General features: G+C 41.4%; 2 protein-coding genes across 5 annotated transcripts in view; both read left to right on the forward strand.

Moving 5' to 3' along the window:
- Positions 1 to 417: 417 nt before the first annotated feature.
- Positions 418 to 14,758, forward strand: LOC110531832. Of its 4 annotated transcripts, none has more exons than XM_021615277.2 (6): positions 418 to 1,151; positions 1,265 to 1,356; positions 3,327 to 3,453; positions 3,622 to 3,764; positions 13,612 to 13,698; positions 13,889 to 14,758. In XM_021615277.2, the coding sequence occupies exons 3-6, from the start codon at positions 3,369 to 3,371 to the stop codon at positions 14,465 to 14,467; spliced, it is 894 nt and encodes a 297-aa protein (XP_021470952.1). In that variant the 5' UTR covers positions 418 to 1,151; positions 1,265 to 1,356; positions 3,327 to 3,368; the 3' UTR covers positions 14,468 to 14,758. The 4 variants fall into 4 exon arrangements, with proteins under 4 accessions (XP_021470952.1, XP_021470954.1, XP_021470951.1 ...); XM_021615276.2 differs by having other exon boundaries at positions 730 to 1,146; XM_021615279.2 differs by lacking the exons at positions 13,612 to 13,698; positions 13,889 to 14,758 and adding an exon at positions 4,285 to 5,395 and having other exon boundaries at positions 717 to 1,146.
- Positions 14,759 to 16,218: 1,460 nt separating this feature from the next.
- Positions 16,219 to 27,962, forward strand: part of LOC110531831 (equilibrative nucleoside transporter 2) — a 32,682-nt gene continuing 20,938 nt past the window's right edge. The window contains exon 1 of the mRNA XM_036987695.1: positions 16,219 to 16,422. The gene's annotated coding sequence lies outside the window, so the exon portion shown is untranslated. The remainder of the gene's footprint in view (positions 16,423 to 27,962) is intronic.

Consider the following 27,962-nt stretch of genomic DNA (forward strand, 5'->3'; position numbering starts at 1 on the left):
TCTCGGCACAGCTCAAACAGTTTCTCTAACTTTCAACACATTCAAATTAGTAGAGGACGCATATCGGAATTGTGGGGAGGTGGCGTACAGAGCAGATGGGACATGGGATGCCGGACTATCGCGTCTCAGCGTCTGGACAAGGATTTGGGATCGGGTCGCGTACAGCAGCACTCAGAATTTATGATTTACTTGGATGCTGCCAGCTGTGGGCAGGTTTGAAATAAACCCAAGCCAATGGAAATTTGTGGTATTCTTTATTCTGTGACGTTTTTTTCCCCTCTCCTAATCTCGCAAATCTCCGTTTTGGACAAGACTTTATGACCGAAATGATCCTATTTACACTTTGTAGTCAATTTTGACACTAGAATACATGTTTGACTCATATCGAGGTTTATGTGTGGTGTTGTCCAAAACGGAGATTTGCGAGATTAGGAGGAAAAAAACTTTAATTTGGCCCCAGACAAGCGATATAGACAAGCAACAATTAGAAATAGTTGATGAATATTGAGGTTCCAGTCGAGGAACATTGAGAATTTAAAACATAATTTGAGAGACATTTGTAGCACATTAAGTAAACATAATATTTTGACTAGTGACATCACAGTTGCTTGTTGTATAGTTGAAATGATGGCCATTACATTTTAAATCAATCTCAAATTAAACGAATTCAATTCGAAATGAATTTTGTATTCGCACAACACGATACTTATTGCGTGACCTCGTGATAAATCTCGTCAATAGCTCCGCCCCAAATAGGAAGTCGTGCACAACCATTGTTCAACCATTTGTTTTGCCAGGGAAAAGGTAAACGTGGAGGATACGAGTCATTTAGATCAAGTCTAAACATTCTCGTTTTCTCAACAAAGTTAAAGATTTACTAGCAAATGACAATGGAGAATGCTGCCCACCTCCAAAGTCAGCTAACCTCTCTCATGAACGCGGTAATGAGGGCAGCGGTCGTGGAAATAGTCAGACTTGTAGAGGGCAGCGCCGTGGCCCTTCGCGACGAGTTGTCCAAGAGTAAACGGGAGAACGAAGCACTGAAAGCCGAGAACGAGTCGAATAAAAATAAGATGCAAAATTTGGAAGCAAAACTAGCTGCGGAGCAGCGTTCTCTTGGTTGTCATGTAGCCGAAGCTGGTGGCGGTAAGGTAGTGTGTGTGGATAGTTGAAAGCTTTTTATTGTATTGATTTTGTTAACGTTACACGATTTCTTTCTGGGCAAATAAAAATGTCATGGTTTCTGTTTATGGTAATTATATAGATCAATTTGTCCAAACAAAGGAAGATGTTAAGGCTTGTGCAGAGAAGACCCGTGCAAGGCTGCAATCTTTGGAGCCAGCAGGCCAATCCCAGGTTAGTATATTGTATAAACACAGATGGAACAATAAACCAGATATTTCACCGGATGTATATTCAATGCCAAATATGGTAAAGAGGAGTTACTGCACACGCGCTTCAGAATAGGCGTTCCCAAACGGAAACATGCCAATAGGATCTGGCGAGATCGTACTTGGCTCTGCCCCACCCTCCTTTTTTGTTCTGCCAACTATGAATAATTTGTTCCAATTGGATATGACGGGGAGTGGTCCGTCTTGTATTAGTTATAAAACATCTTTGGTAAAAGGGCAGTTCCATGATAACGGACTGATCCTTGGGAAGGCCCTAACCATTTAAAAATGTGAACTTTGATGGTAAAGGTTAGGGTCTTGGTATGTGCGCTCTGGCCTACAGCTTGCAGATACACTGCAGGTTGAGAGCTTGAAGTTCCTTGGTGTCCACATCACCAACAAACTATCATGGTCCAAACACACCTAGACAGTTGTGAAGAGGACACGACAAAGCCTTTTCCCCCTCGGGAAACCCAAAAAATTTGGCATGGGTCCTCAGATCCTCAAAAAGTTCTACAGCTGCACCATCGAGAGCATACTGAATGGTTGCATCACTGTCTGGTATGGCAACTGCTCAGCCTCCAACCGCAAGGCACTACAGAGGGTAGTGTGTACGGCCTAGTACATCATTGGGGCCAAGCTTCCTGCCATCCAGGACCTCTATACAAGGCGGTGTCAGAGGAAAGCCCTCTTTTTTTTTTTTTTTTTTTTTTAAGATTCCAGCCACCCTAGTCATAGACTGTTCTCTCTGCTACCGCACGGCAAGCGGTACCGGAGCGCCAAGTCTAGGTCCAAAAGGCTTCTTAACAGCTTCTACCCCCAAGCCACAAGGCTCCTGAATAGCTAATCAAATGGCAACCCAGACTATTTGCATTGTCCCTCCTCTTTTACGCTGCTGCTACTCTGTTTATCTATGCATAGTCACTTTAACTCGACCTACATGTACATATCACCTCGACTAACCTGTGCTCCCGCAAATTGACTCTGTACCGGTACCCCCTGTATATATCCTTGCTACTATTATTTTCCGTCTGTTCTTTAATTATTTGTTATTTTTTACTTATCTATCTTTTACTTAACATTTTTCTTAACTGCATTGTTGTTTAAGGGCTTGTAAGTAAGCATTTCACTGTAAGGTCTACACCTGTTGTATTCAGCGCATGTGACAAATTAAATGTGATTTATAGCCTACTTCAGGGTGAGATTGTTATGGACAAAAGTGAGATTTTTTTTTGTCAAACGGCAGCCAATCATTGACCGTGATGTCACCAGAATAAGACACTATTTATTGGAATGCAGCATCAAGCTCACCACTGTGCACTTTCATCACCCTGTGAAGTTCATCGTAACTTATGTCATCTGTAGCCTAATAAACGGCATGCTTTCCCGAGTCGTAGTTGGAGGACCACACAACATGTCGTAGTGTTTACTTCGATATGGTCGTTATGTCAATATTTGCGCATAAAGGCATTTCAACCACCATTTCTCACGTAATTAATTTCACAGACATAAAAAGATTGTCAAGGTCGTCATGCGAGCCAGTTTCATCATAGCGCTTGATGGTTTTTGCGACTGCACTTTAAGAAACGTTCAAAGTTCTGAACTCTGTATTGACTGACCTTCATGTCTAAAAGTAATGAGGGACTGTCGTTTCTCTTTGTTTGTTTGAGCTGTTCTTGCCATAATATGGACTTAGCCTTATTTGGTAAAATACCATCTTCTGTTATCAGAGTTGTATGCTTTATTTTACTCTGCAATCATTTCTTTTTAGTTTGACATATTTTAAAGTGAAATATCTCAGTCAATGAATGTGGAATTGCCTATAATTATATACTAACCTGTATATTCAGATGAGGTGTTCAATGCATGTACTATGTGTTATGTGCAGTTGTTTCCTAGTGGCAATCATGTGGGACGTCATTGTGTTTGATGCAGGCTACAGCTTTCAATAAAGGGGAAGGCCTAAAAGTTGTTGCCATGGAGAAGGATGGAATACAAGTACTCCGCATCAAGAAGGAAATAAATGAAGGCACAGAACATGACACACCATGTCCAATGACCGGTGAGTGCAACAGTAAATCATCATTGCCCCATAGGTATTGGAAATATGGATACATCACGACTCTGTTTGAGAATAGTGGATCATTATTTTTCCTCCCCTAGACACACAATAAGTTCATTTGAAGAGAAAGTTGTTTTTTACTGTAATGGCAACGGTCTCTGTTTGCAGGTGAGCAGCCGTGTCCCAAAGTGGACATGGTGTATGGCAAGGAGTGGAGCCAAAGCCTGTGGCGAGACGGAAAAGAAATAGGAGACCGCAGCGACGGAACAGAGGAGAAAGAAACTCCAGGACCATCAATGACCCAGCATCAGGTCAGTCCCCTTCCCCCTCAGAGGTTTTTTATCTGAATGAAGGCTTATGTAATACAAACGCACGTGATGTTGACATGGTTGCATTTATCAGGTTGATTGTGACCTATACACACACACACACACCAAGATGGAACTCGCACAGTGCTTCATTCCATGATTTGATTCTATTGAGCCATGTTGTGGTCATTAAAATAGAAACGAATCAGACATTACGAAGGATGGGAAAGCGAACTAAAACACCGCATTCCAACAGTCAAACCAAACAATGCAAACGTTCTTCAAGAAGGAATCTTGTACCAGCTCTTCAAGTGCTTTGCGTCTCTCAAGGTCCTGCAGTAATAGGAAATGAACAACAAACTCAAATCCCCTCAAAAGACAATGGAGAACAATAAAATATGAACTCGAAGCTTATTGAATGTACAGAAATAGCCCTTTGTATCAACATGGGCCTCAGACTACCAGGCAGGCTACCAAGTCCCTTTACGTGTTTATTTACATAAAATTCGTCGTCTTCTTACAGAACGGAGGTCCACTTCAGTGCAGTAAGCTGAGTCCATCCACTCCTATCTTCAAAGTCTTCTGTGATCCTGAACGAGACACGTATCCCAACTAATGACTTAAGAGGGAATTTCTGAATTCTGTTCTCCTTGTCACTGACTGGTCATGACGGATAGATGACAATGTTAAAGATCCTTGTCTTTATTTACTGGTTGGCCCACGGGACCTCCTATAAAACTGTCTCAAGGGGGGTGGACAGTAGTCGCGTGCCACGTCAGGGTCAAGATCCCCAGTGCACCGCACCCCCAACAATGTCCAGGTGAACATCCCCTCCCCACCATCAACTTCCAAGGGGTCTGTGACCACATGCCGCTTCATCAATATCTTCGCGGGGCTGCCTCGGTCTATGAGCAACTTGAAGGTGCTCAGGCATAGTCCCCTGCAGAAAAGTGCCCTGTACCCTCCCCCCAGATGCTTCCTCCTGGGCAACGGCGGGTACCCCTGTCTACAGACGCCTGTGTGCCTCATCACACCATATCCAAAGTCTGATCAGAACCCAGAGCACGACCAGTTTAACCAGAACCACGCCAAGGCTCTCTTCCCCCATCGAGAGGACCTTCAACATCATGAGAAAGCACTGGCACATCTTCCTCTAGCCCCTCAAGCCCCACCCATTCTTCATCCCGAAAGTGCTTGCAATGTGCACTGTGCTGCATAACATCTGCCTCCGGTCCGGGGACGTGCTGGAGCCAGTAAAGATTGAGGACAGAAACGAGGTGACTGAGGCTTTGAAGAAGTGGCTAGTGTCGAATGAGACCAGCAGAAAGGCATTGAGGGACAGTTTGGCTTAACAGATCTCTACAATGAAATGAATGGCCTCAGTGAATGATGGGCAAGGGGCATCTGCACCGGCAAACATGATGGCAGTGCAACAATAATTGGCTTACAACATAGTGGTGATGGAAATGGATTACTTCAGGAGCCAATAAGCGGTGGTGGAACTGTCGCTGCCAACCTTTCACGTGTTTCGTGAAACAATTTAGCAAAGTCACCTCTCCTATTCTAATGCTTGTATACAGTACCATGTACAGTGCCTTGCGAAAGTATTCGGCCCCCTTGAACTTTGCAACCTTTTGCCACATTTCAGGCTTCAAACATAAAGATATAAAACTGTATTTTTTTGTGAAGAATCAACAACAAGTGGGACACAATCATGAAGTGGAATGACATTTATTGGATATTTCAAACTTTTTTAACAAATCAAAAACTGAAAAATTGGACGTGCAAAATTATTCAGCCCTCTTAAGTTAATACTTTGTAGCGCCACCTTTTGCTGCGATTACAGCTGTAAGTCGCTTGGGGTATGTCTCTATCAGTTTTGCACATCGAGAGACACATTTTTTCCCATTCCTCCTTGCAAAACAGCTCGAGCTCAGTGAAGTTGGATGGAGAGCATTTGTGAACAGCAGTTTTCAGTTCTTTCCACAGATTCTCGATTGGATTCAGGTCTGGACTTTGACTTGGCCATTCTAACACCTGGATATGTTTATTTTTGAACCATTCCATTGTAGATTTTGCTTTATGTTTTGGATCATTGTCTTGTTGGAAGACAAATCTCCGTCCCAGTCTCAGGTCTTTTGCAGACTGCATCAGGTTTTCTTCCAGAATGGTCCTGTATTTAGCTCCATCCATCTTCCCATCTATTTTAACCATCTTCCCTGTCCCTGCTGAAGAAAAGCAGGCCCAAACCATGATGCTGCCACCACCATGTTTGACAGTGGGGATGGTGTGTTCAGCTGTGTTGCTTTTACGCCAAACATACCGTTTTGCATTGTTGCCAAAAAGTTCAATTTTGGTTTCATCTGACCAGAGCACCTTCTTCCACATGTTTGGTGTGTCTCCCAGGTGGCTTGTGGCAAACTTTAAACAACACTTTTTATGGATATCTTTAAGAAATGGCTTTCTTCTTGCCACTCTTCCATAAAGGCCAGATTTGTGCAATATATGACTGATTGTTGTCTATGGACAGAGTCTCCCACCTCAGCTGTAGATCTCTGCAGTTCATTCAGAGTGATCATGGGCCTCTTGGCTGCATCTCTGATCAGTCTTCTCCTTGTATGAGCTGAAAGTTTAGAGGGACGGCCAGGTCTTGGTAGATTTGCAGTGGTCTGATACTCCTTCCATTTCAATATTATCGCTTGCACAGTGCTCCTTGGGATGTTTAAAGCTTGGGAAATCTTTTTGTATCCAAATCCGGCTTTAAACTTCTTCACAACAGTATCTCGGACCTGCCTGGTGTGTTCCTTGTTCTTCATGATGCTCTCTGCGCTTTTAACGGACCTCTGAGACTATCACAGTGCAGGTGCATTTATACGGAGACTTGATTACACACAGGTGGATTGTATTTATCATCATTAGTCATTTAGGTCAACATTGGATCATTCAGAGATCCTCACTGAAATTCTGGAGAGAGTTTGCTGCATTGAAAGTAAAGGGGCTGAATAATTTTGCACGCCCAATTTTTCAGTTTTTGATTTGTTAAAGAAGTTTGAAATATCCAATAAATGTCGTTCCACTTCATGATTGTGTCCCACTTGTTGTTGATTCTTCACAAAAAAAATACAGTTTTATATCTTTATGTTTGAAGCCTGAAATGTGGCAAAAGGTCGCAAAGTTCAAGGGGGCCGAATACTTTCGCACGGCACTGTATAAGATCCTCCACTTTATTTCAAATTATATATATAATTTTTTATGCTGTACATGATTGTTCGTTTTTTGGTATGGTGTGATTGTGGGACTGGTATTCCAACTTTTTAATTTTTTAAAATTATTGTTATTACTGTATGGATAATAAAAGCATCCCCTGTGGTCTGCAGTGCAGCCCTGCATGTGGTATGCATTCAAGTCTTTGATAAAGCCCTTTTCATTGTGTCACCTAAAGGGATATTTTACCTTTGCGGAAAATACATGAAACGTTCATTATGCCAGGCGTATTTCAACCACTAATGCATTGTATACCAGTGATGAAACTGACCAAACCATCCTTGTATTCTTATCTCGTTACTGAATGCTTTAACCTTGTGTGGTGTTCGTGTCTGTGGGACCCACTTTCAATGTTTACTCAAATGAAAAACCTGACTCATTGGCCTTGGCTCATTTTCTGTGAACAACTTGTAAAATAACACATTTTCATTGAGTGCACACTGTGTGCATTCCCCTACATATCTATATTACCTATGTGGTTCACTGGACCAGAGGGTAATAAAAGTGTGTTTGTAGGTGAGAAAGAAAAAGTTTGCGATGTGCTTTCACTCCGTCTTCCTCCTCTCTGCGCGTGCTGTTTCAACAGCACCAAGAACCTGTTTGTCTTCCTTCCTGTCTCCCGCTTTTCTCGCAACTCTTTACCCTTTGTGGTGTGTGAAAGTACACAATGTCTTGCCTGGAACCTGCACAATGTTATTACAATACATTATTTCGATATGTTGTAAAAAAAATAGAAAAAAATCAGTATTTTTTTCCCACTCTCTTCCCCAGCCAGGTGCAAATTGGGGGAGGGACAAAACAAATAAATAGCTTTGTGTGTGTGGCTTCTTACCACAATAATTCAGTATGGCAAAAATAATCTCTGCTCAGAGGGCCTTTAGAAACACTTTTTTTCAGAGAGAAGCTAGTCTTGAAGGAGTGTCTTCCACTGTGGAAGATTAAGAATTTTTCAAATATGAGGATCATGTCTCTGTCAATTTGGAGTCTGGCATTGAGTTGGAAGAGGAGGATGAGATTGACCCGCAGCCAGCCTTAGGACCAGCCTGTCACCAACCAGCTCATCAGCGGTCTGCAGGAGAAGTATAGATGACAAAATTCAAATGGAATGGTCTTCTTGACCAAGGAATGAGCCACCCTGCATGCCAATGTGGTAAGGATGCAACCAGAGCCGACGCAGATACTCATGTGCAGAACATAATGTATTCTAATGAACTGTTCATCCCAGACACCATCCAGATAATCATTCTGGACTGCGCTAATTTGGATGGAATGTGTGTTTTTGAAGAGAGATGGAAGGAGATGGACCAAACTCATTTACATGCATACTTTGGGGTTATTATCCTTACTGGTGTTTTCAGATCGAATGGTGAGTCCACAGAATCCTTATGGGAGGCAGAAACTGGCAGAACTTTTCTGTGCAACAATGTCTCTGGAAAACTTCTACATTATCTGATTATCTGATTCTATAACCGAGACACCAGACCAGCTCGGCAGCAGAGAGACAAGCTCTAGCTGCAATCAAGTCAGTGTGGGACAAGTGGGTGGACATCCTTCCACTGTTTTACAACCCTGTGCTCAACGTTACTGTTGATGAGCAGGTTACGCCATTTAGGGGCCGCTGCCCCTTCAGGCAGTACATACCGTCTAAACTCGCAAAATATGTAATCAAGATCTGGGCTGCCTGTGATGCTGCTTCATCATATGCATGGAACCTCTAAGTGTATATGGGGAAGCCAGATGGAGCCTCTGAGAGGGACCAAGGGATGCAGGTTGTCCTGGACGTGACACAGGGACTCCGTGGCCACATCACCTGCGATTTAAAAAAATAATAATTTTAATTTAAAACATTTTTTTTTACACTTTGCAAGCTGGGACAGGAGCTCCTCAAGAGGAAGCTGACAATGGTAGGAGGGATACGGAAAAACAAGCCAGAGCTCCCACCTCAGCTGTGGTAAAATACAACAGAACAGGTCTATCAATTCTTGAGTACGCTGCATAGGGATGGGATAATTTGTGCCCAGGAACATCAAACAGAAATCATAATGGATTACAATGCCACAAAAGGAGGGGTGGACAATTTAAACAAGCTGGTGACTGGCTCCAGCTGCAAAAAGAAGAACCCTATGCTGGCCACTTGTGATATTCTTGGACATCTCAGCATACAACACTTATGTCATGTGGATGGCGTTCCAATCTGGGTTCAGAGGGAAACGCCAGAGAAGACGTCTCTTTCTCGAGGAGCTGGGCAAGACATTGGTAAGACCTCAGATCCAGAGGAGGCAACATCCCAAGGACCCCAGCTTCTGCAGCCATCGTGAAGAGGATTCAGGAGGATGATGCTGGTGCCGCATCCGCCTGACCCACGGAATCAACTACTCCAATACCGGAAGTAAGTTTGAGTGATGATCTTGGTTTGTGTGTGTGACTCTCCTACCTTGTCCTGCTGTAGCTATAATATGTGAGTGAGTGTGATGTTGGGTAAAATTCCTGAACTATGTATTTTCATCATTCTAGATTGCAGCCGGTAGCAACAAGAAGAAGCGCTGCGACGTGTGTGGACCCAAGAAGGACAGGAAGACACAGTACACATGCGTCAAGTGCAAGAAATACATTTGCAGCACACACACAGTAAAACTCTGTCCCTCATGTGGTGTGTAGACCGGCCTTAATTTGTGTACAATGCGGCTCATTTATCATTTCCATAAAATACTGTTAAATTTGTCCTTCCAATTTGTTCAGTTCAAAGCATTAAACATCGATAGTGATGAAAACTTTGTTTCGTTTATTTGTACAATATAACCTTGATTTATTCCACCCATGTCTTGATTATAATAGATTTTTCTAATAGATTTTTTTTTTTTTTACGAATAGCGCTTTTATTGATAATTGTGATCTAGCAGAGGTAAATGGCAAATACTAACCATGTATGCTGTCTATATTGCTTGTAAATAATCTAAGTCAACATTTTAAAGTATTTTTATGTAAATTAAGGCTGTATTGTTTTAATCTAATAATGTTGTGGGTCCATCAGACCCAAGAACATTGGGTGAATAACAAAAAAACATGAACCACCACACAACGGTTAATATGCTGCTTGACTTTTTCCACATTTTTGTTACGTTACAGCCTTATTCTAAAATGTATTAAATAGTTTTTTCCTCATCAAGCAATACCCCATAATGACAAAGAAAAAAGGTTTTTACATAAATATTCCGACCCATTACTCAGTACTTTGTTGAAGCACCTTTGGCAGCGATTACAGCCAGGAGTCTTCTTGGGTAGGATGCTACAAGTTTGGCACACCTGTATTTGGGGAGTTTCTCTCATTCTTCTATGCAGATCCCCTCAAGATCTGTCAGGTTGGATGGAGAGCGTCACTGCACCGCTATTTTCAAGTCTCTCCAGAGATGTTCGATCGGATTCAAGTCCAGGCTCTGGATGGGCCACTCAAGGACATTGAGACTTGTCCCGAAGTCACTCCTGCATTGTCTTGGCTGTATGCTTAGGGTCGTTGTCCTGTTGGAAGGTGAACTTTCGCCCCAGTCTACGGTTCTGAGCACTATGAAGCAGGTTTTCATCAAGAATCTCTCAGTACTTTGCTCCGTTCACCTTTCCCTCGATCCTGACTAGTCTTCCAGTCCCTGTTGCTGAAAAACGTCCCCACAGCATGATGCTGCCACCATCATCCTTCGTTGTAGGGATGTTGCCAGGCTTCCTCCAGACGTGATGCTCAGCATTCAGGCCAAAGAGTTCAATCTTCATTTCATCAGACCAGAGAATCTTGTTTCTCATGGTCTGAGAGTCCTTTAGGTGCCTTTTGGCAAACTCCAAGTGGGCTGTTATGTTCCTTTTACTGAGGAGTGGCTTCCGTCTGGCCACTCTACCATAAAGGCCTGATTGGTGGAGTGCTGCAGAGATGGTTGTCCTTCTGGAAGGTTCTCCCATTTCTGCAGAGGAACTCTGGAGCTCTGTCAGAGTGACCATCGGGTTCTTGGTCACCTCCCTTCTCCCCCGATTGCTCAGTTTGGCTGGGCAGCCAGCTCTAGGAAGTGTCTTGGTGGTTCCAAACTTCTTCCATTAAAGAATGATGGAGGACACTGTGTTCTTGGGGACCTTTAATGCTGCAGAAAATTTTTTGTACCCTTCCCCAGATCTGTGCCTCGACACGATCCTGTCTCGGATCTCTACGGACAATTTCTTAGACCTCATGGCTTGGTTTTTGCTCTGACATGTAATTTATTCCATTTTAGAATAAGGTTGTCACGTAACCAAATGTGGGGGAAAAAAGTATAGGGTTCTGAATACTTTCCAAATGCACTGTATATAGTGTACAGAATCATTGCACCATCTAAACCGCTGTGATATTTTCAATAACCAAAAATATTCTATTTTCAGCTGTTTGAAGCTGGTGTACAAAACTGAAAAGTAAAAGACTCAAAGGAGATGGGAAGCATAGAAATAGAACACACAACCCATATCTACAGCTTCTTAGACTTGCTTTCAATGAGAGACAGATCTTTAACTCACATTTCTATTTCAATATGATTGAGTCGCCTAAAATGTTATATTGCAGCTTTAAATAGAGCTTGTTGGTCACTGGCCAACACAATAGCCCATAATGTCAAAGTGGAATTGTGTTTTTAGAACATTTTTGCAAATTATAAAAAACTTGTCATTCAACCCATTTGTTATGGCAATCCTAAATAAAATCAGTAGTCACATAAATTGCATGGACTCTGTGTGCAATAATAGTGTTTAATCTGATTTTTGAATTACTAGCCTCATCTCTTTACCCCACACACAATTATATGTAAGGTCCCTCAGTCGAGCAGTGAATTTCAGACACGGATTCTAGCACAAAGACAAGGTAGGTTTTCCAATGCCTCGAAAGACGGGCACCTATTGGTAGATGGGATAAAATAATAAAGCAGACATTGAATATCCCTTTGAGCCTGGTGAAGTTATTAATTACACTTTGGATGGTGTATCAATACACCCAGTCACTACAAAGATACAGGCGTCCTTCCTAACTCAGTTGCTGAACCGGAAGGAAACCACTCAGGAATTTCACCATGAGGCCAATGGTGACTTGAAAACTGTTTTAATGGCTGTAATAGGAGAAAACTGAGGATGGATAAACAACATTGTAGTTACTCCACAATATTAACCTAATTGACAGTGAAAAGGAAGCCTATACAGAGTAAAAAATATTCCAAAACATGCATCCTGTTTGCAACAAGGCACTAAAGTAATACTGGAAAAAAGGTGGCAAAGCAATTAACTTTTTGTCCCGAGTGCAAAGTGTTATGTTGGGGGGAAATCCAATACAACACATTTCTAAGTACCACTTTCCATATTTTAAAGCATAGTGGTGGCTGCATCATGTTATAGGTATGCTTATAATCCGTTAAGGACTGGGGAGTTTTTCAGGATAAAAAATAATCAAAATGGAGCAAAAAATCTTAGAGGAAAACCTTGTTTTTTTCTGCTTTCTACCAGCATTAGGAGATTAATTCACCTTTCAGCAGGACAATAACTTAAAACAAATGGCCAAATCTCTACGCTGGAGTTGGTTACTAAGAAGACAGTGAATATTCCTGAGTGGCCGAGTTACAGTTTTGCCTGAAATCTACTTGAACATTTATTGCATGACCTGGAAATGGTTGTCTAGCAATGATCAACAACCAAATTGACTGCTTGAAGAATTTGTATTTTTTTTGTGTACATTTTACAAATTTTTCTCCACAATTACATGATGTCCAATTAATAGTTAAAGTATTGTCCCATTGCTGCAACTCCCGTACGGATTCGGGAGAGGCGAGAGCCATGAGCCCTCCAAAACACGACCCTGCCAAGTCGCATTGCTTCTTGACACACTGCTCGCTTAACCCGGAAGCCAGCCACGCCAATGTGTCGTAGAAAACACTGTACAGCTGGCGACCGAAGTCAGTGTGCAGGCGCCCAGCCCACCACAAGGAGTCACTAGAGCGCGATGGGACAAGGACATCCCAGCTGGCCAAACCCTCCCCTAACCCGGACGACGCTGGGCCAATTGTGCGCCGCCTCATGGGTCTCCCGGTCGCGGCTGGCTGTGACAGCCCGTGATCGAACCCAGATCTGTAGTGACACCTCTAGCACTGCGATGCAGTGCCTTAGACTGCTGCACGACTTGGGAAAGGTTGAATCATTTTTTTTAAAGAATAATGGGCAAATGTTGCACAATCAAGGTGTGGAAAACTCTTAGAGACTTACCCAGAAAGACTCACAGCTGTAAATGCTGCCAAAGGTGCTTCCATAAAGTATTGACTCAGGGGTGTGAATACTTATGTAAATTTGATATTTCTGTATTTAATTTTCAATACATTTGTGACAATTTCTAAAAACATGCTTTCACTGCGTTATGGGATATTGTGTGTAGAGGGGTGAGAGAAAAAATATTTAATCCATTTTGAAATAAGGCTGTGATACAACAAAAAATGTGGAATAAGTCTATGGGTATGAATACATTCCGACAGCACTGTATATTATTTTGACAACTGATCATTTTGATAATGAATTAAATAATCATTATTTGGACTTTTCACAGAAAAGGAGAATTGTCCATTATGCAGATGATTGGATTGAAGAGGACTGGATTAAAGAGGAGGGCGTACCAGTGGAAACCAATGAAAGTGTAAGTGTTTGGCGAGTAACCATATTTAGTGTTGGTGAAATGGATGTTAAGTGGTCAGTTAGTAGCACAACATTTACTGTCAAAATAATGTTATTTTACAATTGAAACCTTGTTTATAATGAACAAATCATTGTTTATAATAAAGAACCCGTTGTTTATAATAAACACATTGTTTTCCATGTTTTTGCAGATTGATACTTCAGTCATCCCATTCATGGCGGACAGTGATTTGTCAGAGTATGGAGACGGGCTATCCACACTTTGCAGCCAAGCCAATTACATGGATGCCATGACAGAGAGCTTGAAAGGCAGATTAGGGTCTGTTAGGGATAAACAAACCACACGATTAAAAACTGGATTGTTGGGGAATACTAATGCCAAGAAGAAACAGAGAATAATTGAACTAGGCTGGATGGACTTCAATGAAAAGGGGAAAGAGTTCAAGCAAGTCAGGACAGTAAACGGTGGCGGTACAAGACACCTCTATGTTGACAAGAAGAAATCTGTTGAGGAAATCAAAGTAATGGCAGAGGAAATGTTTTTCCCAAATGGACTTTCAAAGAAAAACACACAACTGGAGGACTATCATCGAGAAATCAGATGGAGGTACTCTCAAGTAAACAATTCAAGCACTGTGGAAGAACTTTATGAGGAAACCAAAGTGGGATGTCTACGACTCTATCTTTGCACAAAGGCACACAGTGTCCGCGATTTTGGGGTTGTAGTCAGTGCCGCCTCTGCCTATACACAGAGTACGCGCTGCGCGTAGGGCCCCGCCTATTCACCGTAAACGTTGCGCGTAGAACACCACCGATTGGTCTGAAAATCAGGGCTGTTGCTCTGCCGCGTTCCACCCCAGATATCTATAGTTTAAACTGACGGATTTTGATGGGGGTATCTTTATCACGTTAGTTAGATTGCATCAAATAGATTCAACTGCCTAATTCTTGAGGACACAATTACCATATATTTTTGATTCATTAGATCATAATGTATATACAATAATTTAGCGTGGAAATGTTTACTCATTGTATTAAAACTGGGACTTGCTTTGTTTGTACCAATGGTCTCCAATGTAATTTTTTGCTGATGTGGAATTTGTTTATGATCCTTTCTTTAGTTAGGCGTCAGGTAGCCTAGTGGTTAGAGCGTTGCGCCAGTAACCGAAGGTTTGCTGGATCGAAACCCCGAGCTGACAAGGTCGTTCTACCCCCGAGCAAGGCAGTTAACCCACTGTTTCCCTGGCGCAGAAGACGTGGAATGTCGATTAAGGCAGCCCCCCCCCGCACCTCTGATTGGGGGATTGGGTTAACCCTTGTGCTTTGCTGAAAAAATACTACGCCCATTGTGAGATGGGTCAGATTGACCCGCACAGTTCAAACACTCCAGACAGTCAAAGAATCAAGTAAAAACAAGACCACTTTATTTTGTCTTCTCAGACCTTTCAGGACGAAGAAATACAATACCAAAACTCTACATTTAACAACTATTTGTCAAACATATCTCACAAACAAGCATTTGTTTCCCCATGTAGGCATTTGTTTTGTATTTCCCAGTAACGATAACACTTAGGTGTCATTTGACCCTATTGTTCAAAAGTATCCCTTCACAGTCTTTCTCTCCGCATGTTGAACACAATGTACCTGTGTGCTTGACAGTCTACCTTGACTTCGTTGTGGTGACGGTGACCATTCTATAGCACCATCTTTAGACTTTCATGTCCTCTCTTCTCTGGGTGATGGTATGCTCTCTCTCCTCATATGCTCTCTCTCCTCATCTGATGGAGGGGATGGTATGGCAGACTCCTCCTCTGAATCCTCTTCACCAAAGAAAAATGCACAATCTGGATCATCAACAGCGTTGTCCTCCATCTCTGAAACCTCTTCTCCTATTTGACTGTCACAGTCCAGAATTTGTGATAAGGCTTCATTGACTGAAAATCTTTCGGAGCTCATTTTTGACTGTCTGTGTCAGAGATCTGCTGCTCTCGCACTGAGAAGGAGAAGCTTTGGAAACTCATTTTCACCCAAACATAATCATACAAGTGCAACCAGAACCAGTCAAAGCAAAATACATCAGAGACACTTGTTTATTTTGGACCCGTGCCAATATCGATACACATGAAAGCCTCCGGATCAAAATGACCCACAACATCATGTTTGTATACAGAATATGCACAAACATTCCACAACATACCAGTGTCCACATTTTGAAGTTAGGCTCATGACCCTAAATGAGGAAAATGTATTTAATTTCATGGAGAAAACAAACAGGTTAACTAGTATTTTAGACAACTCAAAAGTGGAAATGGGTCAAAATGACCCGCAACATTAAGACACATTTCAGTTGAATGCATACAACTGACTAGGTATCCCCCTTCCCCTTGCCTCCTGTGTGAGAAGTTGAACACAACAGTTCATTGCAGCCCTCCCGTTATCATTTCCTATTGCCGAAAAAAATTGGGGGAGGAGCATCTCAGCAATATGCGATGCTGTGTTTGATTCTGCCGGGATCGTGGCAAATGAAGGTTACGCTCTACGTGAGCCTGTTACTTCAGCGTAACGATTTGGCGCTCGGGCCACGTGGAGTGATACATTTGCCGTGTAACAATTTTTAATTATGACCTTCATGTCGTCGCTTTGTTATTCACAACGACATCAGCTTTGTTTACCGTCGCGACAGTGAAAACATTGAGCTGACTACCACGTTTCTCGTCACTACAAGGTGAGTGGGCGCAATGTGAGTCTGGCCTCTTCTGCGGTTTGATACGGAAAGCGGGAATGAATTACTACAATTGTTTCAGTTAATCGTAGCGATCAATTGTTTGGAAGTTTAATCGTGTGAATTGGTTTTCGTCATTGTCTGCTTTGCGGTTAGGTGATGCGACAGACAAAGCCGCTCTTGTTCACCGAGCTTCTGGGATTTATAAAGGGGCCCCTTTTTGTAGTGTTGCTAGAATAATGTCGCCTGCTACAACTGTCAAATGGGTTGTTTAGTGAAATTAGATTATTGGTATTTAATATGCTGAAGGGAAATATACATCACATTCCCCGACATCTTTAGGCTGAGTACAAGTAACGTTACTCAAGTTTGCTCGTAATGCATATGCCCACGGAGGCATGCTGTAATTCACCGAAGTCTACGTCAAATCCTAAACCGTATTTTCAATTGAACTAGATGTATTTAATTCTATTGAAATTGCATATCTGTTGAAGAATGACGCGGCAGGTGCATTGCGGCGTGCTCTCAACAGTCAGCCAGTCAGCCTTTACAAACGGACTCTTTCACATCATAAGCCAAGACGGAGCGCTTGTTCAAATCGTCACCAAAGGACACGCAGTTTTGAATATTCATCATGGGAATTTCTGTAAACCGCCATGTGACATGCTTGCTTTCTGGACACCACATGGCCAAGACTGACGCAGTCGAGATTTACTCGTAATCCCTGATAAGAGATTCAGTGATAAAACTGCGCGGCCTCTTCTGGAAATTCTGGGTGATCGATCAGACGGGTTTATTTTCTGTACTGGTGTCTGCCATATTATTTGGAAGTGAAAATCAACAGTTCTACCGAGAAGGCCTCTTTTTAATTATTTGTTACTTTTATTTCTTATATTTTTTTAAAGGTATTTTTCTTAACTGCATTGTTGCTTAAAGGGCTTGTAAGTAAGCATTTCACTGTAAGGTCTACCTACACCTGTTGTATTTGGCGCATGTGACAAATAACATTTGATTTGATAGGCTATATCTACATCTAGGATCTTAAATGTTTCCCTGTATAGCCTAAGTAAATAATCAAATGAGCTATTTGAGTAATTAAAAAAAAAAATCACAGTGGAAAGGATTTGAGAAAATTCCACCTTTTTTGTTATCATTTTAGATATGAAAACAATGACAGAATAGATAAATCCTAATCTTTCTGTTTTGGTTATGACAGTAACAACTAGACTAGTTGGTGCTCAGAGACACTGATAAATCAGGGAGCTGCTCCACTTCCAATCTGGTCTACACGCTTGTGTGTGTGTGTGAGATGGAGAGAAGAAAGGGCAAGAGAGTATGTGTGTTGCCCATGAAAGTCATTTCACAATTACACAGTGCTATGACACATCTATGGCTTGGGAAAACCGGTAAAGATCTCTTTGTAGTCCTGCTGTTCAAGCCAGCCCATGTCCCCCAATAAATGCCGCTTTAATCTGATGGACAGCTATTCTGTATGCAAGACGGCCCATTCGGAGTCATGGGAATGAAAAACCTAAAATGAATGTAATTTATCCTACTCTACCGTTAATAGGCTACTGTCTGTGTGGACTAGTCTGCTAGTGTGACTTCTAGTCTAGAGGAACAGCAAGGTGCTGAATTGGTGTCTGTGGCTGTGTGTAGGGCAGTGACCGAGCGTTCCCAGAAACTGCCCAGAGTCACCGCTACAAACACATTACTTACTTATTCAGGAGACAAAGGGTGTCCTGTTCATGAGGATCCTGAGTGCTGTGCTTCCCTCATCACAGAGCAGCAGCATATTTACAACCCCACTCTGTTGGCTCTGGGCCCTGTTTCTCAAAAGCTTCTTAAAGGAAAACTCTACCCCCCAAAAATATATTTTGGTATTTGTTTAATTAGTCCATTGTTGATATAGTCCCAAAATATTTTTGCATGTTAGCAATCAGGTTTTCAAGATGTGTAGCTTCACAAATACAGAAATACAGCTGGTGTGATGCAAAACGCAGCATCATATGATGCAAAAAAATGCATCATGCTGGCAGAGCAATGGGACAAGGACATCCCGCCTCCTCTGGGCTCTTCCGGTCGCTGCCGGGCTGCGAGACAGACTGGGATCGAACCCAGGTCTGTAGTGACCCCTTAGACCGCTGCGCCACTCGAGTGGCCCAATGAATCGAAGTTTAATGCTAGTATTATTTTCTCCTTCATTGACATGAGGAGTGGTGGCTTGTGAAGCCAGATCTGTTTCTAAAATCAATATGGACAGCAGCCAGTGCTGAAAGTTGAGTAGGCTCATTTTACTAACGAGGGCTTTGTTGAAGCAATAAGAAATAAGAGGTATGCTTACCTGTTTGACAGACGCAATTATGTTTATCCATATATTTGTTGGTATAGCTATGTCCTCCAATAGTGTCACCATGCACTCCTTAATTAGGCCACCTACCTCCTTTCTGCGTCGGACTCAGGCCTCATGTCTGAGGTGGGAAATGTACTTCTGAAAGTACCATGATTAGATATATAATTACATCTCAGAATGAATTCCTTGCAAACAGCGAGAGTTTTGTTGCAAACAAGACACACTGGTTTGGCAATGGAGAAATCTGGTAAGATGAATATAGGTAGACCTATTAATAGAGACATTGTTGATTTTACCACAGTAATCAGATCTAATTATTGTCATTCAATTGATTATCCCACTAACCATGTTTTAAATGTGTAGTGCTATGAATTGGGCAGCGAGGTGATTTGCTAATAGTCTAATTATGTTCTGGCCCGCCGACTAGCTACAAGCTCAGGAACAAATTGGCTGAAGGCTAAACCCAGTTAACAACCCCCCTTGTATATTGAAGCAATAAGGCCCGAGCAGGTGTGGTATTAGGCCAATTTTCCACAGCTAAGGGCTGGTCTTGTGCAAGACGCAATGCGGAGTGTGGACCACAGCCCTTAGCCGTGGTATATTGGCAATCTATCACAAAACCCCGGGGTGCCTTATTGCTATTTTAAGCTAGTTACGAACGTAATTAGAATAATAAAATTAACAGTTTTGTCAAACCCGTGGTATGATATCCTCTACGGGATTGGTGTCCCTATACCGGGATGGTTGATGCTAATGTGACTAGAGTGACGTTCTAACTAACATTAAACTTTCCAGGACATAGACATGTCTTATATGGGCAGAAATATTAAATTCTTGTTAATCTAAGGGCACTGTCCAATTTACAAATCTGTCGTTCTGCCCCTGAACAGGCAGTTAACCCACTGTTCCTAGGCCGTCATTGAAAATAAGAATTTGTTCTTAACTGACTTGCCTAGTTAAATAAAGGTTAAAAAAAACTTTTAAAAACTATCCTGACGTTGCAATGCTCTACCAAGATGCATGACGAGGTTGTAAATACTTTGTGAAGCCTCAATTTTATATGATTTATAAAGCCTTTATTAAGCGGTGCTTAAAACACGGGTTGATGTCATTCAACAAAGAAACCACTCATTTGCTCATGGCAAAGTGCTATAAATTGGAAGGGAAACAGAAGAAGGAGTGGACAATCAGATAAAAAGCAAGGAATTCAAGACAAAAATCAGCTAAAAACCTCCTTGGCTTTGTGAGACGTATTATTTTGACAGTGTGAAAACATTAGTATTGCTATGTTATTATCTTTTATCGTACTGTTCCAAGTGTTGAACTTGGAAGTGTGACGGGGAGAACTGCCGAGAAGAACATTGTCCAAGCCTCGTCATATATCTAAAAGTCCAGTATTTATTTTTTTATAGAACGCATATCATAAGGTTATCTAACCTTCAAGTACCAGTCCTCCTTACGTACCCATTCTTTGCATTAAGTCATAATGAATTTATAATCCCTAACATCACCTGGCATGTGATTGTGTGCTGATAAATCAGCTAGATAGCTGGCTGATTCTGCATTTTTTTTCTTTCCCTCCCAAAACCTGTTTGACAGCAGCCAATGCCAAGTTATGTGAATGTGGGAGTAACATTTTGGTGTTCTTTTTTGACAAATTCCATTAAACGTTCCCAAGGCCTGTTATCACACGACTGCTGGCCACAGTGAAACCTTCGCCAAGTGTGACCTTGCCTGTCTATGACCTTCCGTGATTTGTCTTGAAAAAAAAAGACAATTCGCCTAAAACACTGAAAGGACAACTTTACTGAAATTACTCTTTCCTGCCACAGAATAGGTTGCCCTGTTCTATTTTTGTTTCCAGAGCCCTCGGGATATACAGTGCCTTGCGAAAGTATTTGGCCCCCTTGAACTTTGCGACCTTTTGCCACATTTCAGGCTTCAAACATAAAGATATAAAACTGTATTTTTTTGTGAAGAATCAACAACAAGTGGGACACAATCATGAAGTGGAACGACATTTATTGGATATTTCAAACTTTGTTAACAAATCAAAAACTGAAAAATTGGGCGTGCAAAATTATTCAGCCCCCTTAAGTTAATACTTTGTAGCGCCACCTTTTGCTGCGATTACAGCTGTAAGTCGCTTGGGGTATGTCTCTATCAGTTTTGCACATCGAGAGACTGAAATTTTTTCCCATTCCTCCTTGCAAAACAGCTCGAGCTCAGGGAGGTTGGATGGAGAGCATTTGTGAACAGCAGTTTTCAGTTCTTTCCACAGATTCTCGATTGGATTCAGGTCTGGACTTTGACTTGGCCATTCTAACACCTTGATATGTTTATTTTTGAACCATTCCATTGTAGATTTTGCTTTATGTTTTGGATCAATGTCTTGTTGGAAGACAAATCTCCGTCCCAGTCTCAGGTCTTTTGCAGACTCCATCAGATTTTCTTCCAGAATGGTCCTGTATTTGGCTCCATCCATCTTCCCATCAATTTTAACCATCTTCCCTGTCCCTGCTGAAGAAAAGCAGGCCCAAACCATGATGCTGCCACCACCATGTTTGACAGTGGGGATGGTGTGTTCAGCAGTGTTGCTTTTACGCCAAACATAACATTTTGCATTGTTGCCAAAAAGTTCAATTTTGGTTTCATCTGACCAGAGCACCTTCTTCCACATGTTTGGTGTGTCTCCCAGGTGGCTTGTGGCAAACTTTAAACAACACTTTTTATGGATATCTTGAAGAAATGTCTTTCTTCTTGCCACTCTTCCATAAAGGCCAGATTTGTGCAATATATGACTGATTGTTGTCCTATGGACAGAGTCTCCCACCTCAGCTGTAGATCTCTGCAGTTCATCCAGAGTGATCATGGGCCTCTTGGCTGCATCTCTGATCAGTCTTCTCCTTGTATGAGCTGAAAGTTTAGAGGGACGGCCAGGTCTTGGTAGATTTGCAGTGGTCTGATACTCCTTCCATTTCAATATTATCGCTTGCACAGTGCTCCTTGGGATGTTTAAAGCTTGGGAAATATTTTTGTATCCAAATCCGGCTTTAAACTTCTTCACAACAGTATCTCGGACCTGCCTGGTGTGTTCCTTGTTCTTCATGATGCTCTCTGCGCTTTTAACGGACCTCTGAGACTATCACAGTGCAGGTGCATTTATACGGAGACTTGATTACACACAGGTGGATTGTATTTATCCTCATTAGTCATTTAGGTCAACATTGGATCATTCAGAGATCCTCACTGAACTTCTGGAGAGAGTTTGCTGCACTGAAAGTAAAGGGGCTGAATAATTTTGCACGCCCAATTTTTCAGTTTTTGATTTGTTAAAAAAGTTTGAAATATCCAATAAATGTCATTCCACTTCATGAGTGTGTCCCACTTGTTGTTGATTCTTCACAAAAAAATTCAGTTTTATATCTTTATGTTTGAAGCCTGAAATGTGGCAAAAGGTCGCAAAGTTCAAAGGGGCCGAATACTTTCGCAAGGCACTGTAGGTGTTTTCTAGTGTCTTTCAGGAATTGTAATATTAGTCTGTAATAAAGTTGTATTTTTTTTTTATATATATATATTTTTTTACATATTCCCCAACCCATCAATTCTTAGCCTCTAGTCTGCGAAAATAAGTACACAATAATCCTCAGTCTCCCAAGTTTCTGCTTAATCAGCTGATTAAATTGTCATGGGGCAGTGATTGTGTACGTGCTATTCTCTTGATCGTCTAAAGTTCCCCTTCTCTCTGGGTGATGAGGTTGAGCAGGTCTCTCTCTCTCTCTCACACTCCTTCACAAGGTAGCGTTGTCCATGGTTTTACCCAGTTTCAACAGTTCTGCTTGACTGCTTGTTGTGTAGTTAGTTATGTTGAAATGACTTTGACCAGACAGATATAGGCCTACCTCCGGTCTATCACTAGACTGGGTGATCTCGGTCTCCGAGGCTGATGTGAGTAAGGTCTTGAATCAGGTCAACACTCACAAGGCTGCAGGGCCGGACGGTATTCCAGGGCGCTTTCTCAGAACATGCGCAGATCAGTTGGCAGGCATATTCACTGTACTTTCACATGTAATCCCCACATGTCTTAAAATGGCTACCATCATTCCTGTTCCTAAGAACTCTAAGGCTTCATGCCACAATGACTACAATGACTAAGTGCTTTGAAAGACTGGTTATGGCACACATCAACTCTATCATCCCAGACACCCTAGACCCACCCACCTAGATAAGAGGAATACCAATGTAAGAGTCCTGTTCATTGACTACAGCTAAGCGTTCAACAGCATTGTCCTCTCCTAGCTTGTCGCCAAGCTTAGAACCCGGTGACTGAACACTTTTTATGTCACTGTACTTGTGCACGTGACATTAAAAACTTGAAACTACTACAGTGCCTAGTGGAAGTCGACACAATATGATTGTCAGTACGTGCAATAGGCTGACTGGGGAGGTGATTTCCCTCATTCAAAGTCCCTGATAAGAGGATATTTGCATAAACTTTTCACAGTTGTGTTCAGTGGGTGTCACCGAGTAGACTGATTGCCCATTTCATTGCTCCACATTACAACACTCCGACCTTGTTTAACATTATCTAGTCTAAATATGGCATGATTCCACCCATTTGTAACCTTCTGTGTCACTTTCAAAGAAGAACCTTTAGCATGAAGGCCAACCACAAATTCCACTATTGTGGCTAATCCTTATTGTGGCTAGCTTCTAAACACATAACCCGGTCCGGTCAAGCAGCCTCACTAGTCAGAGGAAGCTAGCTGGTTGCTTATAACATAAGCTTTGGACAACAAATGCTAGCTAGTAATTTACATGAACTGAAGTTCAACAAAAGTGGCTACCTAGCTAATACTTACTCACATGGATTCCTAAATCATTGCTAAGAATATTGAAAATTACTGCAGTTTCTACTGGTCATTGTTTTCAGGCTGGTTGCATTGGTGCTAGCTAGGTACCAAGATAAAGCTAGCTAGCTTCCGCAGAAGTTGCTAATAACATCTGTATTGAAGATATTTGCTAATGTTTTTTTAATGTTTAAAAAAAATCTTATTTCAAAGGCTCACACAGACCTTTTCCCATTTGGTTGAACAAATGATTAACAACGCGGTATTGTAAACACATCGTTCGTGGCCGGTGTGTGCTTGTTTGCAGACAGTGCTACCGAATAGTAGTGGTGGAGCTTGGCTTGAACATGCAAATTCAGCACACACAACATTCTATAATAGAATTATGTTATTTGACGTGTGAAATTAAAAGCTTATTTGATGCGTCAAATAGTGTTATTTGAAGTGTATCGTTTTTGACACGCAAAGACCCAAACAGCGTTCCATACTTGCAGTCTTCACATTTTCCTGCCTTTTAAATTAAATGTAAAAAAAGGATTGGGTAAATTAGATTTTTTCCCCCCCCTACAAATCTATAAAACGTACTCCACATATTCAAAGTGTGTGAAAGTTAGAGAACATTTTCTAAATTAAAAATACATTTAAAAGATGTCTTGATTGCAGATGTTTTTACACCCCAGAGTAAATAGTTAGTGGATTTCCTTTGGCAGACTTTACAGCTGTGAATCATATTCTGCCAATTTTGCGCAACTCTTACGGCAACATACAGTGCCTTTGGAAAGTATTCATACCCCTGCACTTATTCCACATTTTGTTGTTGTTGCAGCCTGATTTCCAAATGGACGCATTTTTCCTCACTCATTACATACATTTTTCCTACACACAATACCCCCCCAAAGCGAAAACATGTTCTTAGAAATTTTTGCTAATTTAATGAAAAATGAAATATCTAATTTATATAAATATTAACACCCCTGAGTCAATATGTGTTTGAATGACTTTTGGCAGTGATGACAGCTGTGTCTTTCTGGGTAAGTCTTTAAGAGCTTTGCACACCTGGATTGTATAATATTTGCACATTATTATTTTTACAATTCTTCAAGCTCTGTCAAGTTGGTTGGTTGTTGATCATTGCTAGACAGCCATTTTCAATTCTTGCCATAGATTTTCAAGAAGTTTTCAGTCAACTGTAGCTAGGCCATTCTGGAACATTCAATGTCGTCTTGGTAAGCAACTCCAGTGCATGTTTGGCCTTGTGTTTTAGGTTATTGTCATGCAGACAGGTGAATTTGTCACCCAGTGTCTGTTGGAAAGCAGACTGAACCAGGGTTTCCTCTAGGATTTAGCCTATTCTTAGCTCTATTCCGTTTATTTTTGTCCTAAAAAAAACTCCATAGTCCATGCCGATGCCAGTGATGTTGGATTTGTCCCAAACATGACGTTTTGTATTCAGGACATAAAGTACATTTCTTTGCCACCTTTTTTTGCATTACTTTAGTGCCTTATTTGCAAACAGGATGCATGTTTTGAAATATTTGTATTCTGTACAGGCTTCCTTCTTTTCACTCTGTCTGTAACGGCTTTCCTCCTGGGAAGGAGAGGCGGACCAAAATGCAGCGTGGTTATAATTCATGGTTCTTTAATAAAGAAACTATACATGAATAAACTACAAAACAAGAAACATGAACCCGAAACAGCCCCGTGTGGTACAATTACTGACACAGGAGACAACCACCCACAAAACCCAACACAAAACAGGCTACCTAAATATGGTTCCCAATCAGAGACAATGACTAACACCTGCCTCTGATTGAGAACCATATCAGGCCCAAACACAGAAACAGACAAACTAGACATCCAACATAGATTGCCCACTCAGATCACACCCTGACCAAACAAAACATACAAAGCAAACTATGATCAGGGTGTGACACTGTCATTTAGGTTAGTATTGTGGAGTAACTACAATATTGTTCCATCCTCAGTTTTCTCCTATTCCAGCCATTAAACTCGTAACTGTTTGAAAGTCACCATTTGCCTCATGGTGAAATCACTGAGTAGTTTTCTTCCTCTCCGGCAACTGAGGAAGGATCATCTATTAACATTTGAACATCTTGGCCAGGTATTGTTATAATCTCCACCCGGCACAGCCAGAAGAGGACTGGCCACCCCTCATAGCCTGGTTCCTCTCTAGGTTTCTTCCTATGTTCTGGCCTTTCTAGGGAGTTTTTCCTAGCCACGGTGCTTTTACATCTGCATTGCTTGCTGTTTGGGGTTTTAGGCTGGGTTTCTGTACAGCACTTTGTGACATCAGCTGATGTAAGAAAGGATTTATAAATACATTTGATTGATTGATGCCTGTATCCTTGTAGTGACTGGGTGTATTAATACACCATCCAAAGTGTGATAACGTCACCATGTTCAATGGGATAGTCAATGTCTGCTTTTATTTATTTTACCCATCTACCAAAAGGAGCCCTTTCATGCGGGCGTTGGAAAACCTCCCTGATCTTTGTGGTTGAAACTGTGTTTGAAATAGAGTGCTCGACTGAGTGACCTGACAGTGCTGTTAAAGTATTTGCGCCCTTTCTAATTTTCTCTATTTTTGCGTATTTTTTATACTGAATGTTATCAGATCTTCAACCAAAACCTAATATTAGTTAAAGGGAACTTGAGTGAACAAATAACACAACAATTACATACATTTCCCCCTTTATTTCATAAACAAAGCTATGCCACACCCAATGCCCCTGTGTGAAAAAGTAATTGCACACAACTCAATAACTGGTTGTGCCTCCTTTAGCCAGATGCTTCCTGTAGTTGCTCAGTCTCTCACGTCACTGTGGAGGAATTTTGGCCCACTCATCCAGGCAGAATTGCTTTAACTCAGCAACATTTGTGGGTTTTCAAGCATGAACTGCTCGTTTCAAGTCCTGCCACAACATCTCAATTGGGATTAGGTCTGGACTTTGACTATGCCATTCCAAAACTTAAAATGTGTAAACTTGATTGTATGTTTTTCTTTTTTATCATTGTCTTGCTGCATGACCCAGCTGCGATTCAGCTTCAGCTCACAGACGGATGGCCTGACATTGTCCTGTAGAATTCTCTGATACAGAGCAGAATTTATGGTTCCTTTTATTGAGGCAAGTCATCCGGGACCTGAGGCAGCAAAGCATCCCCAAACCATCACACTGCCTCCACTATGCTTGACCGTTGGTGTGAGGTTCTTACTGCGGGAATGCAGTGTTTGGTTTTCACCAGACATAATGGGACCCATGTCGTTTGTCCAAAAAGTGGACTCAAGTTTGCCAAAAAAGCACCTGGATGATCATCAAGACTCTTGGAAGAGTGTTCTATGGACACGTGTGTCAAAGGTATAACCATTTTCTGCTAATCTTGGCACTATCCACCCCACCATTTGGGAGAGGAGCGTTGCCTACACTTTCAAATGCTCCAAAATCCATCTGAGGAAAATGAGTACCTAGCCTAGTTGGACACTTCTTTGTGACACTTATCAATTTCAACCCTTTCAATGACTCCCAAAGCCTTATTAGACCAGAACACACAGCACATTCTTTGTTTGGGAACTTGTTTTTATGGTGCAGTTTTTTTTGTTGTTGTTGGTTATTCGAAATAAATGTTTTAGGTTTACTTATTTTTGCCCTATTTTTAGTATTTTGCTAATCCTTATTTGTTAATAAATACATGTTTTATAGTGAATGGTTGGTGTTAATGGATGGTGTAAACACTAGATAAAATTAAAATACAATCTTTAAAATTAAAATACAATGTAAAAACTATATAGATATAATATAGTCTGTTTTTAGCTTTGTCTTTTATATAACCACATGAATTAATTTATATACAACATTCGACCCATATTAATGAATTTATATAGCCCAGGGGTTCCCAGACCTTTTCACTCAGGCACCCCCCTCTTCCAGCACTGGGGAACATCCCATGCCCGCCTGCGTGCGGGCGCGCCACATCTATTTCGATGAGCACAATTATTCTTCACGACACAAACTGTTCACACCCCTCTTCTTGGTAGAGAATTTTGCAGGTTTTAAAGCTTATTTCCTGCAGTTCTACACATTATGTTATGCAAAGATAATGTTGCAGTTTTTTAAAGCAAACGGTCATGCACTTCTATTCACTTTGCCATGTCTAATGTGTATTCATGTGATATTTGAGTGAGTAATAAATTACAACAATATCCATCGGCTAAAAAACCTACATACAAAAAATAACGGTTGCTGACATGGGCTAGTTGATCTGGACATTTTTTATTTAAAAAAATGTTTTACCCCTTTTTTCTCCCCAATTTCATGGTATAT

The sequence above is a fragment of the Oncorhynchus mykiss genome, chromosome 9 (assembly GCF_013265735.2).
Source record: "Oncorhynchus mykiss isolate Arlee chromosome 9, USDA_OmykA_1.1, whole genome shotgun sequence".
NCBI classification, from domain to species: domain Eukaryota; kingdom Metazoa; phylum Chordata; class Actinopteri; order Salmoniformes; family Salmonidae; genus Oncorhynchus; species Oncorhynchus mykiss.

Bases quoted from the DNA above. Each gene is read 5' to 3' on its own strand.
- LOC110531832 (XM_021615276.2), top strand. From the start codon at position 885: ATGACAATGGAGAATGCTGCCCACCTCCAAAGTCAGCTAACCTCTCTC. The intron at 1,147-1,264 runs GTAAGGTAGTGT...GTAATTATATAG, and splicing joins TGTAGCCGAAGCTGGTGGCG to ATCAATTTGTCCAAACAAAG. The intron at 3,765-13,611 runs GTCAGTCCCCTT...GACTTTTCACAG, and splicing joins CATCAATGACCCAGCATCAG to AAAAGGAGAATTGTCCATTA.